Source organism: Rhamphochromis sp. 'chilingali' (genome assembly GCF_963969265.1).
Source record: "Rhamphochromis sp. 'chilingali' genome assembly, chromosome: 19".
Classification (NCBI taxonomy): domain Eukaryota; kingdom Metazoa; phylum Chordata; class Actinopteri; order Cichliformes; family Cichlidae; genus Rhamphochromis; species Rhamphochromis sp. 'chilingali'.
The window spans coordinates 3,572,266-3,591,492 of NC_137946.1; the positions used below are offsets into that span (position 1 = coordinate 3,572,266).

Here is a 19,227-nt window from a genome sequence, read left to right on the forward strand (position 1 = left end):
GGAGCATTCTGATCAGTCAGTACATTATCAAACTCATGAAAAGACAAAGATCATCAATAAATGTATTTGCTGCTCATTGTTCTGCAAAAACAATTTTGATTAAAGTAATAATCTACAGCATTGCACCGGCTGGCTCCTTCCTTCATTATCTTGAACATTACCTTAAACGTGGGCACTGATCTGCACAGGTCGCCCTGCTACCAGACTCAAAATATGCCGAACAAATCAACTATTTACTCCAGTTTCAATAACATTTGTTTAAAAATACACTGTCAAGCTGTTTTAGGAAATCGCTTTTCAGGTAAATACTATATAAAGTATTGGCCAGAAATTTACATACCCTCACCTTGGGCATGAGTGGCATGGTCATTTTGGGCTTTTAATTGTTTCTCTGGCTTTTTCTTGTTTCAGGGTGGAACGATTATACAGCATATGTCTTTAATGACATTAAAAGGCAAAAACTAGGAGCACAAGTTTGAATTCTTTTGGATTTTTATTTTCAAAATTGTCAAAATAATACATATAAGCTCACTTTAAACCTTTTAATAAGTGGTGCTAAAGGCTCTTCAATGTCTTAACTTGATAGGTCAAGGCCCTGTTAACTTCTTGTTAGTGATCATGACTGGTTGGTAGTTTCTCTTTACCAGCATAAAAAGGCATCACTCATTGGATTGACCGATACTTGCAACAAAGGGAACGTCCAAGGAACATGATGAATATCTAAAAATGAGGATTAAAGATTTACACAAGCATTTCTAAACAACAGCACATTCCAAGATCATCAGTTTAAACAATTGTACATAAATACAAGTAATTCAGATGTGTCACCACTGGACTAATAGGGTTCTGACCAAAAAAGAAGCCCCTGCTCCAAAATCAGCATCTTTAAACTCAACACCCCTGACCTCAACCATCATGAAAATGTATGGACTGGGCTCAAAAGCAGGGCCAGAAAACCAACCAGTTTGAATGAATTCTACCAAATCTGACAAGAGTTGTCAAATGCCCAACCACAGTTCTGCTGGAAGCTTGTTGCTTGTTGATAGCGATCAAAACCCATCTGGTGTCCCTGCAGCTTGCTAAGAGATATTTCACCAAATAGTAGCAGGGGTGTATTTGAGCCTGTATTTAGCATTCTGGATCTTCTCATCAAAGATATTTGTCATCTGTGAACCTAGTTGTTGTTTTTAAAGTCAGTGAAGATGTTTGCTGTATAATCATTCCATTACCGTAACATTCATACCCATGATGAGTCTATGTAAACGTCTGGCCACATCTGTATGTGATATGTTACTATTGACAAGAGGGTACTGAAGGTCTAGAACAACAGAAATGTTGGTTTTGGTTTGTTAATGGAACTTCACAGATAACAGAATGACGTTTCTTTAACTTGTATCCAACACATTTTCACACATTTTGATTATAATATTACCAGTTTGTCTCTTTTTAATGCCACTGGATTACTAAAATCACACAAGGACAGCATAGAGGAGCATGTTGAGCAAGAGAATGATGTTACACAAATGCACCAGTGAGCGACACAGGAAATCATTCCTGCCTGTGGTTATCTCCTTGTACAACTCCTCCATCTAATACACAGTACACAGTGCAATAGTTACACCCTTTTGCACACGCTCTGTAGTGAAAATAACAAATAACAAAGTTTTACAGGTTAGAGTAAAATGTCAGTCATATATATCTAACCTCTGTAATATTCTGGAAATTTATAATTGAGCTATTTGTATATATATGAGCTATTCCTTATATTTTGTAAACTTTGTAATATATTGTGTTATTTAATTAGTTCAGTCTGTTACTGTTACTGTCTTGAAGCCACTGCAGCCACATAATTTCCTTAGGGAGTGTAGTATTCAGTGTAGTATTTATGTCAGCATTATGTTAAAAGTACACCGTTACTGCTTCCATATGAATTAAAGGGTAGGTTGCAGGCAGGTCCTGCTAATCAAATGTGTTAATAGATTAATAGATCTTGAGCAAGTGTGAACAGCTCTATAAATACTGACGTTTTGACTGTTTGGACCATTCAAGTGCATGTTAACACAAAAAGGGAAAGACATCAGCAATGATCTTAGTGAAATAATTACTGGTGCCCATCATTCTTGGAATGATTATGAAGCCATTTCCAAATGTTTTGAAGTTGTTTTGCAGTGATGTGAACACTTTGAGTTGCGTCGTATCCAGAAATATTCTAGGGTCAAATATGAGCTCATGTGTCCAACCACTAAAGCCTGACTCAAATAGGGTCATGCAACAGGACAATGATCCCAGCAGCAGCAGGAAACAATCCTCCACAACACATTAACCATCTCTCAGTCCCTTAGATCAAGTGCAATTTTAAGTAAATGAAATGAAAATACTTCATTTTACATTCTTGCAGTATTTGGCATGTACAGAACCTAAATACTTCTTCTACTCTTGGTTCTGTCTTTATAGTTTGAACTCTTTCCACTTAGTAATTGATGGGTTCGGTTTGTGTGAATGAGGTGCGGCACAAAGCCACAAACCACTGATGTAATAAGAAGAGGTGCAACCTTCAGTCAAAGGCAAATTTGATTACATTGTTTCCCACCTGAAGACACTTTATTCAAATAAAGAAAATGTAGCGTTTCAGCTGGATGGTTTGCATATATCTGCTGCAGGCTCAGATTTGGATGCGTAACAATGCGATGTGTAAATCCCAAACCACACAATGAATCAAATGCAAAGAGAAAAAAGCATTATATGATGAGCAGACTCCTTATATAAGCTCTCTGTCTGATCCTGGTCTCTGTAGGAGGACCTAAAGGCATGGACTTCCACTATCACCACCTGTATAGCTGAGCACGAGGCCATGGGCACGTGGGATAAGCCAGGCACCTCATCTATGGATCCTGACCGCTCTGAGAGGAAGGAGAAGTCGGAGGGAGATGCAGACGCCAGGTCAGAGAGGTCCGAGCTTGTAGAGGGGGAGGAGAGGTCTGAGAAGGAGAGATCAGAGAAAGGCGACGGCTCTGAGAAGTTAGACACATCTGAAATTGCTGACAAGCTGGAGGGTGGGGCGGGGGGCTCCAGCACGTCTGGAAAGAGCAAATGAGAAGCCCTTTTTTGTTTTACTGCTACTCACTGACAAACAGCATAGGAGGCAGGGATGGATGGAGAGCATGTGCAGTTAGGTTTGCAGGTCCTCGGTCACACAGCTGGAACACACCGAGGCCACGGTCCTTTGATTGACTATTGTAACTGTGACAGACTAATCTCTCAGCCTCTCCCCCTTCACCCAGGAAATACATCAGTGCTTGCGGTGGGCCACCTGCTGGTAGATAGGAGGCCGGCCGGGTGGACAAACAGGCAGACAGACTCCAACAAATGGTCCCAAGAATTAGTCACTGTCACTTCCTATTGTTGATCGTTTAATCTCTCGGATTCACAGCATCTTTGTTTATGTATCTTTGACTGATAATGTAATGCTCTGTCTATCTAGACAAACCTGAGAAGTGGCGAATGAAATGTTTCTCAATAGTAAAAAAAAAATGTTTTTGAAGCAATATACTTTTTTATGTTTCCTCTTTGTCGGTGAGAGAAATGGGGGAAAGGAAATAAGAAGTAATGTAGAAGCAGCTGTAAATTCTCTCATTTTTTTGTCACCTCCACGTAAGCTTACTCCAGGCAGTTGTGCACCTTAAACACTTGACACATCTGTATACTAATCATAGTGACATTTAATCCCGACACATGGCTAGCTTTGACTCATCTTAATATAACGGAATGCTTGTGTTACCAACTGACTTCACTGGTGTCATTTCCACAGTTCTTTTCTTTTCACTTCTTCTGATTCTCATTATGATTTATCCGTAACGATCCGTGTCCAGAGAAGAGCATCCCTTCAAATTCTGATCCATCACCCCAAGGCATGTTCAAAGTGGCAACGCTCAAAGTAACACTAAGCCTGAGACGATCCCTTTGTGTACATGACAAAAAATCAGAACATTGCATGAAATAGTCTTAGTGCACCTGTTAAACTTGCCTTTATTTCTGTGTTCTTGGCATAAATCAGGCAGCACTGAAATTGCAATAATCTAATGTGAGCGGGTGGGTGGGTTGTATTTGCTGTCATAGACGACTTCTCAAAATCCCGAGGGTTGTTTGAAAAAGCAGAGTTGTGTTCTCTCTGCAGTAAGCATGAGAGGAAGAAGCCAAATGGCCCTGCTGCTGTTTGTACTGTATCACTGCTATTTCTTTTCCACAGAATGTACTGATTTCAGGTACCCCCCTCCCCATAATGTCAAAACCTGAGCAGGTGTGTGAGAGACGAGACCTCTCTGTGCCCTTTGTCCTTCGTTTGACCTTCAAAGCAATTGGAATCTATTTGTCAAAGACGAGTTACATGTAAGTCATGAAGTGTATAGACCTATCTTTGTATGTATACCAATAAAACCTGTGCTCTAATAAAACCATACTCTGAATCGGTAAAAATTAAAACATTTGTATTAATCCACAAATAAAATCAGTCATCACTCAAATATATTAATGTTTATTACATTTAAATACAAATTATGCAAATTAGGAGTCACTATTAATTATCACAGTGTATATACAAGTACACCAGTATCTAGATGTATTAAATACGTTGTACTGGGGAAGAGCAGCAGGTGTACTGTAGGTATGCTTGTTGTATTTTTATATGCATATATTTATTATATCAGACTGAAGAGTTGCCCCATGTAATATTAGCTGATTGAGTAGCCAGTGTTACTGTGGGAGGTGTGCTCAGTTTATGGATTACACACACAACAGGATCAACTAGCCTGGGCAGTTCACTACCTGCTGCTCAGGGAATAAAAGTATTTTGTCATCACAGTGATTATTTTGTTTTATAAAATAGTGCTCGTTTGTCGTATATGTGAGTTATTTTTCCACACATAGGTCCAAATAGTCTTTACAGTGCTTATTTTGGAGCTAATGAGAAACTGCGAATCTCCTGAAATTTGTGCTGTGAGAATGACTCGCAACACAAAGTTTTTCCATACTGTCGAATTGCACTTCTTCAGTTGTGTAAAATGACTTCTTAACAGTCTTCCTTTCTGAAAACACCAAAAGTCCACTTTCACATTACAAGATTGCGAACAGAGAAGTTTTGCTACAATGTGAATGTTCTTTTGTTTTTTATTTGTCACACACTGTTTGCTTTTACATAAGTGCCATGTCATGAAATCTGCTGGAACAGCGGGAAACAGTTGGTCCTTTAATCATGAATAATGTTTTGTTTGACCTGACACTCGTCTGCCGTTGCAATACATATTCTCAGTCATCTAATTAGATGCTTTGGTATTTTCATGTGGCTGTGATTGTTCTGATTCGTGGCAGATACTTAGCCTGCCTTACCATGTGCATTTGAAATGTTTGCTTCCCATTACTTTTATGAAACACATAGGGGGAGGGGGGTGGGGGGGTATTTTCCACTATGTTACAGCAGTCAACGAACTAAATAGGCAGCATAAACGTGACTGAAGAGAAAAAAAATGTGCAAAAATCTGTTTCCTTCATTGATTGATGGTCTTACATGTGTGTATGTCTTTGTTACCTTACATTAAAACTTGCTGCTATGACATTAAATAAACCTCCAAACTTGCTGATGCAAAACTTGACGTGGAATTGATGTGGACACACGCATACCTGCACACACCCACTGACACCACACACTGATTTCAACTACAAGATAAACGAGTGGTTTATTACCGTCTTTCTTCTCAGAGTTGAGCTGAAAAGCCAGAGCATTATCGTCACAAGGTAGCAGCAGCAGTAACAACTTCATATTCTCCATGCTGAAGCCTTCTAAGGTTGTGTAACAAATGTGGTGGTTGTAATTTGCATATAACAGTAACATACAATAAAGTATTTATGGATTATGTAAACATGGCCGAAACCTTCATTAAACATAGGGTTAGTCTTTGAGTGTACTGCGCTCCTCATGGGAATGAGCTGCAGGAGCCTTCATACTGACACTTTGCTGCAAGAAGGAATCGTTGCTGAAGGGCTCCAGACTGTATCCATACTGAGAAGTCATCCAAATGCTTTACATCTCCTTCTGTACACACAGTAACCAGAGTACCAACAACAACAAAAGATGTATACTGTATTCTTGGCTTTTTCTTAGAGCAACCAACTAAAGTTCTCCTATCCAAGCAGCATACGGTGCATCAAAAAAATTGGACAGATGTGAATAATTAATGTGAGTAAAAATAAAGGTTTGTGCAATTTTTTGGGGCACTCAAGTGCAGCCCTGTGCACGGTGAGAAAGAGCAGCAGTGATGCAGGATCTGTTCTAAAGACATCCATGTACACAGTGCGGCACAAAATCTGCACAATTCGATGTATATTTGAAGAATGTAAAGCTACATCTGCCAGTATGTATCTGTGAAAATATGAAATGTGGTTTTGTCTCATAAAATCTGTTCATCCCTTCATTTTGCTATTGTCTTTTTTCCCCCTCTGTAGGTGTGAACACATTTTTTATAGCTCTTCACGGCGCATTAATATGTTCCCGATAATCTTTTCTGGAATTCTGACACAGATTTGATGATTGCTTTCAAAAATAAATCCTGGACCTCTTCTTGTTCTAAGATACTTGATACATATTGACTCTGTTTGATAAATTGCACTAAAACAATGCATCTTTTCTCTTATATATTATTACAATGCAATTGTATTTTAAACCAAAACAAGACTACAGTAACGATTCAGCAGACACTGTTTCAGGTAGTCTAGTTTCACCAGAGAACATGCCCTCTGTGACATTATAGTCTAGGAATGAGGAGTGGTTAAATTAAATGGATCTTGACCTTTGCTCCACTCCTTCCTCTTCGGTCTGTACCTGGGTGATATACAGCCTGTGACAGGCAGCCTTCAGGCCTTGGAATCTCTCTCTCTACATATATATATATATATATATATATATATATATATATATATATATATATATATATATATATATATATATATATATATATATATATATATATCTGATGTACCAGCAGGGCTTTGGCCAATCATGGGCCAGTATAGAGTTTATATAATCTGAATGTTGGACCTGAGGCCCCAAAAACTGAGACATGTTATATGTTTGATTATTTTTTGTTTACTTTTGAAATAAAAATGCATATGTTATTTTAAAAACTCAATAAAGGCTATTTCGAGATTTTTAAGCTTGTTTATCTGACTTTTTAAAATAATATTAGGCATAAGCTACTTTTTCTATGTGTTGCCACAGCTCTGTAAACAATCCAGATGAAGTGTCTTTTACAATTATATATAATATTTTCTCAAAAGTGTTCTTCTAAAAAGGTGAACTCTACAATCCGGCGCTGACGGCTTCACGTCATCTAGTCCTTACCTATCACGGCTGGAGAGGGGGCGTGGCCTCGCTTTGCTAAGACGAACGCAGTTTAGCCAGCTAGCGAGTTAGCTTCCTGGAAATGGCCAGCTGGGGGAAAGTTACCGCTCTCCTGAGGGGTGTCTTGAGGAGCCCTCGATCTCTGAAAACCTTCGCACAGTACCGTACTGTCGGTCGCGGCATTGTGGCCTCTGTAATTGGCACCGGGGTTGTCTGTTATTACCGGTATCATGTAAACAACAGGACTCTGCCCTTCGCCGTTTATGCTAAGGAAGAAAAAGTAAGTAGACACTTCAGAAAGTTTCTGTCGTCAAAATTCACCGCAAACGAACAGTACCGCTCATATACCTGTCTGTGTTCCTTTAAAGTACGATGTTTCGTAATTACAAGTACAAGCGACACAATAATGTTAGTTGGATATCTACAAAAAGACCGTCCAAATTCATAGTGTCAATTAGTGCCCCCTAGCGGTGCTCACTGAAACTGTTTGTACTTATACACAGTGAATCTGTTCGTCTGACTTATTAGATATAATTTAATAAAATTAATTTTTAACTAACCACTCATTTGTCCATTTAATCATTAAACATATAAAGGGAGGTGCTGTCGAACATGTGTTCTGTAGCTTACATTGGTGTTTGTGCTCCTTGTGCTGTTGCAGGAAGATGCAGCTCCCCAGATGTCTGCAAGGAAAATCCGCTTCATCCAGTTTGCCTCAGTCGTCCATGAAGAGGAGCCCTACATGACCCCCAGAGACTTCCTATTCTCTGTGATGCTGGAGAAAGTTGATCGTAAGCAGCTCATACAGCGTACAACATGTCAAACAGCTCAAAGCCTTCCATAATCTACATCCCTGTTCTTTCTTAACTAAATATATATAGGATGTAATTTGCCAGGTCAAATGGTAGATTTAACTTTGCTAAATACTTTTTCATCCCCACTATGTGTCATGTATGTCAAAGAACAGTGCCCTTATTTTGTGAATCTTTCTAATGCGAATATAGTGAAACTTAAACTTCTCATGTTTACTGTGTTTAACTAATAAAAAAAATGCTGTGTGTGTGGGGATGGGTGAGTGTGGCCTATGGTGTACAGTGCTTTCATGTGTCAGTAAGACTGGACTAGACCATCTGTATGTATCCAAACCCAGACAGACCTCCCAAACATTTCAGATCAGTGGCCGTGCAGCAGTACGAGAAGACTGAGTGCAGTTCTGACTGGGAAGAGGAACCTCCATGTTCCCACAAAGCAAAACAGAGTAGTTTGTTGTGTGCATGGAACAACTTCACGTGCGCGGCTTGCCTCGTGCCTGTTATTGAATAATTTTGTGCTGTTCTGTTATCAACACATCTTCTCTGGTTTTTGCAGGAAAGCTGCAAAAGAAAATTTTAACCAAACAGGTACATTAACTTCCTAGCAGTGTGTAACCTGCACATGCAGACTTTTCTTTAGGCTAATGGTTCGTTTTATCCCGGCAGGATGTGAACGGTATGCTGGTGGCTGCCTCTAAAGCTCGTGCTGGTAATGATCTCTTCAGAAACTTGGGAGACAAAGGTAAGTTCTCAAAGGGGACTGCAATGCCATACCTTTTAATTGTCAGGTGGATCATCTGTTTAAATCCTCCCCCCAATTTCTCTATTCACTATAACACCAGAATGATCACCAGCTCCTTTTATCATTTTTTAAAGGTGTTGTTGAGCAGTAGTTCTCCAGGTTTTTCAGAAGTCTTTCAAAAGGTTTTCTTTGGACATTGGCTGCTTTTGTCAGTCATTTTCAGTCCAGGGCTCGTAGCTGATAATTTTTAGAGAAACGTTTTTACCCTCAGCTGTAAAAGAGTGATGGGGCATTGTCATGAGTGTGTGAATGCAATAACTCAAGAACAAGGCGTAGGATTTCAAAATTGATGCATCTATTAAAAACCTCAGGCGTTTTGGAGGATTTGTCACGTTTTGGGGCTGCATGTCAGCCGTGGTGTTCATTTCACTGACTGTTTTTCCTGATGACAACAGGACGATAACTAGATAAAAATGAATGCACAGTGATAAAATGTGTTGTCTATGATTAAAAACGAGATGTAAATGTTCTGGAGAGATGAGATCCAATCAGAAGTAATCCCGGGCATTAAGGTTACAATGTCTACAAACTCTGGTTTCATCTTATGTTCTGCATTTGCTTGCATGTTTGCACGTTTCAGTAAATGGCCTATTTCCCATTTTCCTTGCAAAATATAAAGAAAATGAGAGGTCCGCTTTAACCTGTCAGCAGACCATCAACAATCCACCTTTTCATGTTTAATGATAATCCTCTTTGTCAGTGTGTCCCCCTGTTTGTTATCTGAAATGCAGCACAGTGTATTTTATCTCTCACAGGTTTGATATCCTACACAGAGTATCTGTTCCTGCTGTCCATCCTGACCAGTAAGTCTCTCCAATAGTCCAAGCTCCTGCAGGAGATATTGTGCTGACTGGTTCACTCCATTCTGGACTGTTTATTTCTGATACTCTTTGTCTACATGACATAACTACATAACTGCCCTACATTGTTATTGCAGAGCCGCGCACTGGATTTGATATAGCCTTCAAAATGCTCGACATTGATGGCAACGAGCATGTGGACAAAAAGGAGTTTTTGAAAGTAAGAGCTGTGATGTGTTAGGATGTGTTGACAATAAAAGCAGAAGTAGATTATAACAGATCATAATGAAGCAGTAAATTCATGGGCGGACTTATTATACAGGAATATTTGTTCTAAATATCTGTGTGCACTTAATTTCAAACTGTCGCCACTTTTAACGCTTCCTCATGTGCTACAACTCCTGCAGTTGTAAGTATGAACCAAGGCACCACGTGAAGGTGAGGGAGAGCTGTAGCTGCTCAAGTCTTGTGTTTTATCTGTCGCTGCTTGAGTTTAGTGGATTTATTTAAAGTCACCTGACTTTTTTTTTTTTGACTTTTCAACCAGACAGAGAAGATTTGTGTAGCACTCAGGCTTAGAACGATGGGCTTTTGTTTTAGACTGCATGTTGGCACGTCCTTCACCTTGTTATAGTTTCATGTTATGACTTGGTGAACAAGCCAAAGGCATTTAGTGAAAAGTAGAAGTGCATGGATTCTCATCTGCTCTGGTTTCTATCATGTGATTACATGAAAGCCACATCTCTAACTTGATAAGTGAACTGTACCACAGCTTTATATTTGTTTGGACTTGTCTTGTGACTGTTGTAAAGAGAAACCCCTTTTCAAACATGCTGTTTTTTATTTGTTTGTTTTTTGTATTGTCTGTTTGATAATGTAGGATGTTGCTCACACTTGGACAGCCAAACATTTTCAGTACAACTAGTTATTTTGATTAACTGGTTAACTTAAATTTAATTTATTTCTTCTTTTTGTTGCTGAAGCTCAAGAAAATCATGGGAAAAACTAAACTGCGAGCCCCGATAGATACTACAGAGGTGAGTGTTCATTGGTTGATGGGCTAGTTGAAAACATACAGGCTGATAACACTGGCGGAGGACCAGAAAGAATCATCTGTTTTCAAAAGTTTGCAGAAAATTTTAAAATACATGGTTGATTTTACACTTTTACATGCAAAACTTATAATTTTCACAAGTGCTCAATGTGTTTCCCTCTGGATGCACGGCATATGTCCATTCAATATTCAAACACGTCAAATGTGTACAGCTATGTGATACTCACAAATCCTGTCTTTCCAACAGTATGTGCTTCCATTCTCACCAAAACACTATGAAATCAGATGACTCTTCTTGACACACTTTGTATATTACTCTAGTTCTACCTCAAACATTAGCATGTTTTGTTTTGGGGGTTTTCATCAGTATTATGGTGTCATTTCTGCCACTTCACTTTGAATGTTAACACACATGATGTTGTTGAACACTGTCTGCATGTTACCCAGAAAACCACAGAAGAAGGAGAAGGTGTGAACACAACACTACAGGCCTACTTCTTTGGAAGGAAAGGGGACAACAAGTTGCAGTATAAGGACTTCTGCCGGTAGGGATACCCCCTAATAATCACAGTCATGTACTACAGAGCACATGACATTTTCTTTTTCATAAGTAGCAGCTCTGTATACAAATTTTACAATGTAACATTTCTGTCTTTTTGAAATCTCAGACATTGTCAATATTTGAATCTCACCTGTAAGGAATGTAGACGTTCCCTAAATCCTTTGCATGTAGAAATACTGTTTGAACATGTCGTTAGGCAAAGGCAAGGAAAAGAACAGTAAAGCTCATATTAGGCTTGAACTGCTTTCTTAAAAAAAAAGGAGAGAGAAAGAAACTTAAGTTCTCCACGTGTTTCAGGAGCACACATTCTTTCTGCCCAATTTAACTCATCCAGCCAAAGGAGTGTTGAGCTCATACCATAGCGAGATAGTCGTCATCTTTCCATCTATTCGCAGTTCATAAGAATTTTTGCTTCTCCGATAGCTTTTGATCAGATTTTAGTGACACGTGCTAACAGTGATTACCTCATGGGTCTTCATTCAAACTGGGGTCAAGATCATATTTGTCATTTTCATAGTACAACTCTAATGCATACTACATAATGCTCGGGTCTTATTTTCTACAGTTGACAGGCTAACAAACCCTCCTGTGTCAGTGGCAGCTGAACTTCATTCGACCATGGCCTGCAATGACTTTGCCAAATTCTTCACTGAAAAAATCCAAAAAATTAGACAAGCAATTGGTACATCAACAGCAGATCCAGGATATGTACTGTGTCCACCAAAAAACTGTTTAAACACCATGAAACAGTTTCAACCTATTAACAGCAAAGACCTGGAGGACATCTTAGGTCAACTGAACTCCTCCTGCTGTTTAGATGTCCTGCCAACAAGTTTTTTCAAAAAGGTCTCAAAGACTTTAGAGTCAGACCTGTTACAGATCGTCAACTTTTCTTTATTATCAGGTGTGTTTCCAGAATCACTAAAAACTGCTGTAATCAAACCTATACTGAAAAAGGACAATCTTGACAAGACACAAATGAACAACTACAGGCCGATCTCAAATCTCCCGTTTTTAAGTAAGATCATTGAAAAAGCAGTTTCTCAACAGCTCAGTTACTTCTTAAAACAGAATAATTGCTACGATGCCTTCCAGTCAGGTTTTAGACAGAACCACAGCACTGAAACCGCTCTGACCAAAGTGTTTAATGACATATGTCTGAATACAGACAGTGGAAAAATGTCAGTCCTAGTTTTACTGGATCTCAGTGCAGCATTTGATACAGTTGACCACAACATATTACTCAAACGACTGGAGAACTGGACAGGTCTTTCAGGAACTGTACTAAACTGGTTCAAGACATACGTAGAAAACAGGAAATACTTTGTATCAATAGGTAACTTCACATCTGAGCAGACAAGTATCACATGTGGAGTTCCCCAAGGTTCCATCTTGGGACCCCTTCTGTTTAACATCTACATGCTCCCACTGGCACAGATTATAAACAACAACAAAATAAACTATCACAGCTATGCAGATGACACACAAATATATATCACAATGTCACCAGGAGACCGAGGCCCTGTACAGGCTCTTGGTAAATGCATTGAGGAAATCAATGACTGGTTGTGCCACAATTTTCTCCAGCTAAACAAAAACAAAACTGAGGTAATAGTCTTTGGCGCCAAAGAAAAACGATTACAGGTCACCAGAGAACTTCAATCTATACATCTAAAAACCACAAACCAGGCGAGAAATTTGGGTGTAGTGATGGATGCAGACCTAAACTTAGAAAAACACATTAAGACAATAACAAAGTCAGCTTACTATCACCTCAAGAATATATCAAGGATAAAAGATCTGATGTCTCAACAGGACCTGGAAAAACTAGTCCATGCATTCATCTTTAGTAGGCTTGATTACTGTAACAGCATCTTTACAGGTCTACCTAAAAAATCAGTCAGACAACTACAGCTCATTCAGAACTCTGCTGCTCGAGTCCTCACTAAGACCAAAAAAGTGGACCACATCAGTCCAGCTCTGAGGTCCTTACACTGGCTGCCTGTCCGTCAGAGGATAGACTTTAAAGTTCTGATGCTGGTCTATAAAGCTCTGAATGGTTTAGGACCAAAATACATCAATGACCTCCTGACCCAGTATGAACCATCCAGATCCCTCAGGTCATCTGGATCCGGTCTTTTATCAGTTCCCAGAGTCAGAACCAGACATGGAGAAGCTGCATTCAGCTTTTATGCTCCTTATATCTGGAACAAACTCCCAGAAAGCCTCAGATCAGCTGAAACACTCAGTTTATTTAAATCCAGGTTGAAGACTCACCTGTTCTCAGCTGCATTTGAATAAAGCACCAAATCCACACTTTAAGCTTAAATTTCAAAACTTACATTTAACTACTGATTTTATCTACTGTTCTGATTTTATCTGTTTTGATTTTATATACTGTTGTTTGTTTGTTTGTTTGTTTGTTTGTTTGTTTGTTAATTAGTTAGTTAGTTTATTTGCTTGTTTTATTCAATTTTAAATCATGCTTTTTATTTGTTCTTGTTTCTAATGTCTCTGTAAAGCACTTTGAATCACCTTGTTGTTGAATTGTGCTATACAAATAAACTTGCCTTGCCTTGCCTTACTTAAACTGACCAAATTCTAACTTCTGAACAATATTCAGTGGTTAACAGAAGATTCCTTATCCAGCTACCCATCTTCTTCCACTTATTAAGATTCTTCATGGTGATAAATCTTATGTGTTAACCTCCTAGGACCTGGTGTCCACATATGTGGACATCACATTTTGAGTTGTCTAAACCAGCGGTCCCCAACCTTTTTTGCACCACAAACCGGTTTAATGTCAGACAATATTTTCACGGACCGGCCTTTAAGGTGTCACGGATAAATACAACAAAATAAAATAATATGACTGAGACAAAAACTGTGGTATTTTGTAAATATAATAATAAACGTGAATTCACTGTGTAATTGTGTAACTTCATGAGCAGCGTCCTCCTGAAATGTGCCAATAACATCGAGAGTAACATCCTCATCTCTGCCCCTTAATGCTCTCTGGTCGCTATGGTGACGCGTAAATATTTCTTTCAAAATAAGACACACAGCTCCAACACGGGAAAAGACCCAGGGAAACAGAGTTAACGATAAAAAACACTGAAAACCATAAATTTCACGCCTGAGCCTCAAGTCTCACGGCCCGGTACCAAGTCTGTCTGGACCTTTCTGGCATGTTGTCATGTTACTTCTGACTAACTCAGATACTTTTATATGGTTGTGAAATACAGCCAACCAAATGACCAAAAGAATCTATACTTCACACATTACAATCACCTGTGAATTTTGATTAATTATGAGCCAGATGTGCTACTAAGCCACTGATGTTCTGATATAAATCTGTGTATTTTGTGGGGTTTTCCCTGTTGACCTTTTCAGTTTCTCTTTACTTGACCGGTCCACTGTGACTCCACTGTAGTCTGTGCTTTGAGTGGTCCATAACTAGAAAGGTGCTGTGACAGGCCAGCCAATCCCTAATGGAATAAGGATGTAGCAATTATGATTACCTAACTTTATGTAGCTGTACTTGAGGCTGAGGATACCAGAAGACCTCACTGTGCTGAATTTGTCTTTACTTTATCACTCCACTGTTACTTTTTGTGGAATTTCACCTTTTTATATAGTTGTTTTCTTTTTCTTTTCTTTTTTCCTTTCATTTGAATATAAAAATGTTGGACTTCACTGTGTGGTCTTCACCTGTGTCGCTGGCAAACCTCAGCAGGAGAACACTGGTGGGTCAGCCTTCTTTGTAATTAGTCTTTGTTGTTCAGGTTCATGGAGGACCTACAGGCTGAAGTCCAGGAGATGGAGTTTCTGCAGTTTTCCAAAGGTATGGACACCATGCGGAGGGAAGACTTTGCAGAATGGCTGCTACACTACACCAACGAAGAAGACAATGAAGTCTACTGGGAAAACATGAGGAAGAAGATACCTGCGGGTCAGGTACAAGCACGCTTCCTCCACTCGGTGCCGTCAGAATAGGATTTGTTGTGGCCTGAAAGTCAGCTGTCATGTTTTCTTTTGTAGAGTATCGCATTCGATGAGTTCAAAGCCTTCTGCCTGTTCACCAACAACCTGGAAGATTTTGCCTTCTCAATGAAAATGGTCACAGAAGCCAACCGTCCTGTGGGCATGGGTACGGTTTCTCTGTCGGTTAGATCAGTCTGTAGTTTTCTTCCAATCTTCCAGACATAGATTTTTTTTTTTCTTCTCCCTACAGCCCAGTTCAAGCGAGCTGTGACGATTGCCACAGGCCACGAACTCTCCGAGAACGTGCTGGACACAGTGTTTAAGCTTTTCGACGTAGATGGAGACAACTGCCTGAGCCACAAGGAGTTCATTGGTGTGATGAATGACCGAGTACTGCGGGGTCTAAAGGTACTCTCCCCATCTTCTTAGACTGTTTTGTGTCCATAAAACACTGACTTTTCTACTTTGTCACCATGTTTAAGTGAAGTGAATGCCTCTCTCACCTCCATGTGTTAAATATAAAACTGTAAAAGCCTGATGTGTGGGTACAGATATAAGACACTTATCAAAGATCGTCAGTGCTCCTCTAACTGTAGTGTAGATCACACTGAAGTACACAAACACTAAGGCACATCGTTAACTCATGTCATCCATGTGCAACATTGTCTATCACTAAGAACTACTTACTTACACAAGTTTATTTAAAAAGGGCACATGAACATATTAGACTGGACTGTTAGCTTTTGGTTGCCAAGGTCCATCCATCTCAGGGTCTGTTCCAGTTGTTCATTTTGTTTAAGGAGTGAAGTGACGCTGACGTATCTGTGCAGCCATAAGAAGAAGTGTTTGAATTCTCTGAATACTAACCAAGGCGCTTCAGTGCTTACTTGCCGTCCCAGAATTTATAGCGACAAATCATCCGACCATTCCTGGAAACGATCAACTAAAACAATAGTGGCATACATCTGCAAATGTTCATTAGAAGCATAACCTGCTAAAATGTTTTGAATTTTCAGCAGCAGTCTGTTAACTCCACTGTCGAACTCTGAACGTCGCGCTGCTGTAAGAAAATCTGATTCTCGTCCAGTTGCTGCCTCGCATGAAAAACGTAGATTTACAAGCTTTCTGAATCCAGATGATGAGCTATGTTACTGATCTAATTCCGTTCAGGCTTCTGTAAAATTCAGTTAGTAAGCTTCATTTTCTATTGCTGTTTTAAGGATCATCATTAATCATTTTTTTTACTTTTATTGAGCCGGCCATAATTCTACTGAATAAAGCATCGTGTGAAATGGTGCTTAAGTCGATTAACTGCAGGATCTGCTTTCAAAATATTCTGGCTTCACTGTTGTACAGACAGCCGAGGAGACGGTGGAGCATTCCAGCTCTTCTGGCCAGCCTAGGTCAACTTTTATTTTTAGCAGACATGAGTGTGTCTCATTTAACTAAGAGTTGTATTTATTTTCCTTACATAAACTGATTCTTATTGCACTCTATACAACATGTCACATTTACACAAGCACTGTCTTCTATGCTTTTAAGTGCTTACTAACTATCATTCACACACCGATGGATGCCCAAGGATATTCGGCACACAGACTGGGGGAGCCAGGGATCGAACCTCCAACCTCCCGATCAGTAGAGGACCTGCTCTATCTCCTGAGCTACATCCACCCCTTAATTAGCTAACCAAAGCGAGTTAAAGTAGTGGGCACACTGCTCAACATGTCATATATTTACATCCTAATTGGTGTCCCTGGGATTACATGTACTGTAGAAACAACTGCCATCATTTGACTTTAATCATGGCAAAAATACAAATTGTTTATTAGCAATAGATATTTTACATATCACTCCTAGGCTGCATGCTAATGCTCATCTCCCAGAACCGTTGGTGTGATGCACAGTGTCTTGCCCTCAGGTGCAGCCTCAAAATGGCATCTCTGGCTACTGGAAGTGTGTGAAGCGGGAGACCCTGAAGGCAGCCCAGGAGGCCCTGGTAGACGGCGGGTGTCCCATCTGAAGCACTGATATGCACCGTGATCATGCTCACCACTTCTGTCTTTTCTTCAGTTGTATGAATGAAATGAATAACTGCATGTAAATGAATATAGGTTTATACCACTGTCTTTGTAAAAGTATGTTTACAGCTAAACACATTTTGGTTTGATATTAGTTAAAGCTCTTTGGGTTTGCTTGTGGTGTTTACAATATTACATATAATTGTTTGGTCAAGCATTTTATCCTGTATGGCTGATCACTATTAAACATTCACATGCACTTAAGGAGCAGGACTGCAGTCAACATTTCCTGTAAAAGTGACTTATTCATGAAAGTGAGAATCCTGGTTGCACTGAACAGTGTAACAGATTAGAGGATCCTGCCATGAATACACACATTTCTCATTTTCTGTGCACACTAGTCAGTGATTTATTCTCATGGACACAAATGCAAATTTTTACCAGTGCCAAGAAGCTGGCTTGGTTTTTACATGTACTTCTTTTTTTACTCCTGAGCATTAATGTGGTTACCAGAGATCAGTCATGTGAGTAAATAGTGGGTAAACAGCAGTCTGGCATAAATCACTTCCAAGATGACAGACATGTGTAATCTGTCTAATGTCACATTCTCAACATGCTAAATAGCAGCAACTATTTGTTGTGACTGCTCATGCTGTTGTTTACCGGTGACTCACCAAAGCATTTTACAGCTGAGTGCGCACATCTCGAAATGAATGTCGGGCCTCCCACTTTCAACAGTAACAGAGCAGCTGCTATTTACTTAAATTCTGGAGTAACCAGCGGGGTGTACTGTGAAGTTAATGGTTTAGCTATGTTGAAACTCCGTTTTGTGTCACATAAATGGCTTTTTTACCTGGCTAAATCAGCAAGGTGTTATGTTTGGAGTTTCCATATGAAATGGGTTGGAAGCCAATATTACACTATGTATTATTAAGCACAATATAGAACGTCTGCTGGAAAATGTTTTATATACGCAAATTGTATTTTGCTCGTTTGTGTTGTTGTGTTTGCACATCTCTGTTGCTTGTGGGGCTCGCACACAAGAATTTCACTCGCATGTGCTGTGCCAGTGTGCCTGCACATGTGATGTGACAATAAAAGTGATTTGATTTGATTTGTTGTACCTAACTAAAACCACTCAATGAAGCATAAACTATGCATTCCATTGTCATGGGAATGCGCATGTATTAATTTGGAGATTCAGAAAACATGTTTTGTTTGTGTGTGTGTATATATGTGTGTATATATATATATATATACATATATATATATATACATATATATATATATACATATATATATATATACATATACATATATATATATACATATATATATATATATATATATATATATACACATATATATATACACATACATATATATATATATATACACATATATATATACACATACAATTCACTACTTTGTTTTAGTTTTTATATTCTTTATAGATTTTAAACAACCACTGTAGTATTAGCTGATAATGTCTCTGTCACTCAGCGATCATTTTGTGGGGAAGAACAATCACATGGTACATAAAACACCCCCTTTTCTATGTGTGTGCCCACAGACCCTGAAGCAGAAAGCACAGCCCAACAGATAATACCACCATTGTGGTACCCAAAAGCCTGGACGTGTTGAATTTCATTCGTAGTACACCCCTCAGGCTGTTCATACTACTGCAGCCAGGTCACCTAAGTGCATGTAAATACACATTGTTCAGTTTGTTTACAACCCTGCTAATAGTGGTTTGTGGAAAAGATTCTAATCATGCCAGTGAGCTGGTGTGGGATTTCCCT

General features: G+C 39.2%; 2 protein-coding genes across 3 annotated transcripts in view; both read left to right on the forward strand.

Annotated features, from left to right (window-relative positions):
- Positions 1–5,419, forward strand: part of sptbn4a (spectrin, beta, non-erythrocytic 4a) — a 31,970-nt gene extending 26,551 nt beyond the window's left edge. For both annotated transcript variants that reach the window (XM_080867802.1, XM_080867803.1), the window contains one exon: positions 2,795–5,419. In XM_080867802.1, coding sequence (XP_080723928.1) covers positions 2,795–3,094 — 300 coding nt within the window. In that variant the 3' untranslated portion in view covers positions 3,095–5,419. The remainder of the gene's footprint in view (positions 1–2,794) is intronic.
- Positions 5,420–7,418: 1,999 nt separating this feature from the next.
- Positions 7,419–18,638, forward strand: micu2 (mitochondrial calcium uptake 2). Its single transcript, XM_080866145.1, has 12 exons — positions 7,419–7,670; positions 8,052–8,181; positions 8,759–8,790; positions 8,869–8,944; positions 9,760–9,807; positions 9,942–10,024; positions 10,788–10,841; positions 11,306–11,403; positions 15,206–15,377; positions 15,462–15,570; positions 15,655–15,812; positions 17,326–18,638. The coding sequence occupies exons 1-12, from the start codon at positions 7,473–7,475 to the stop codon at positions 17,425–17,427; spliced, it is 1,260 nt and encodes a 419-aa protein (XP_080722271.1). The 5' UTR covers positions 7,419–7,472; the 3' UTR covers positions 17,428–18,638.
- Positions 18,639–19,227: the final 589 nt, after the last annotated feature.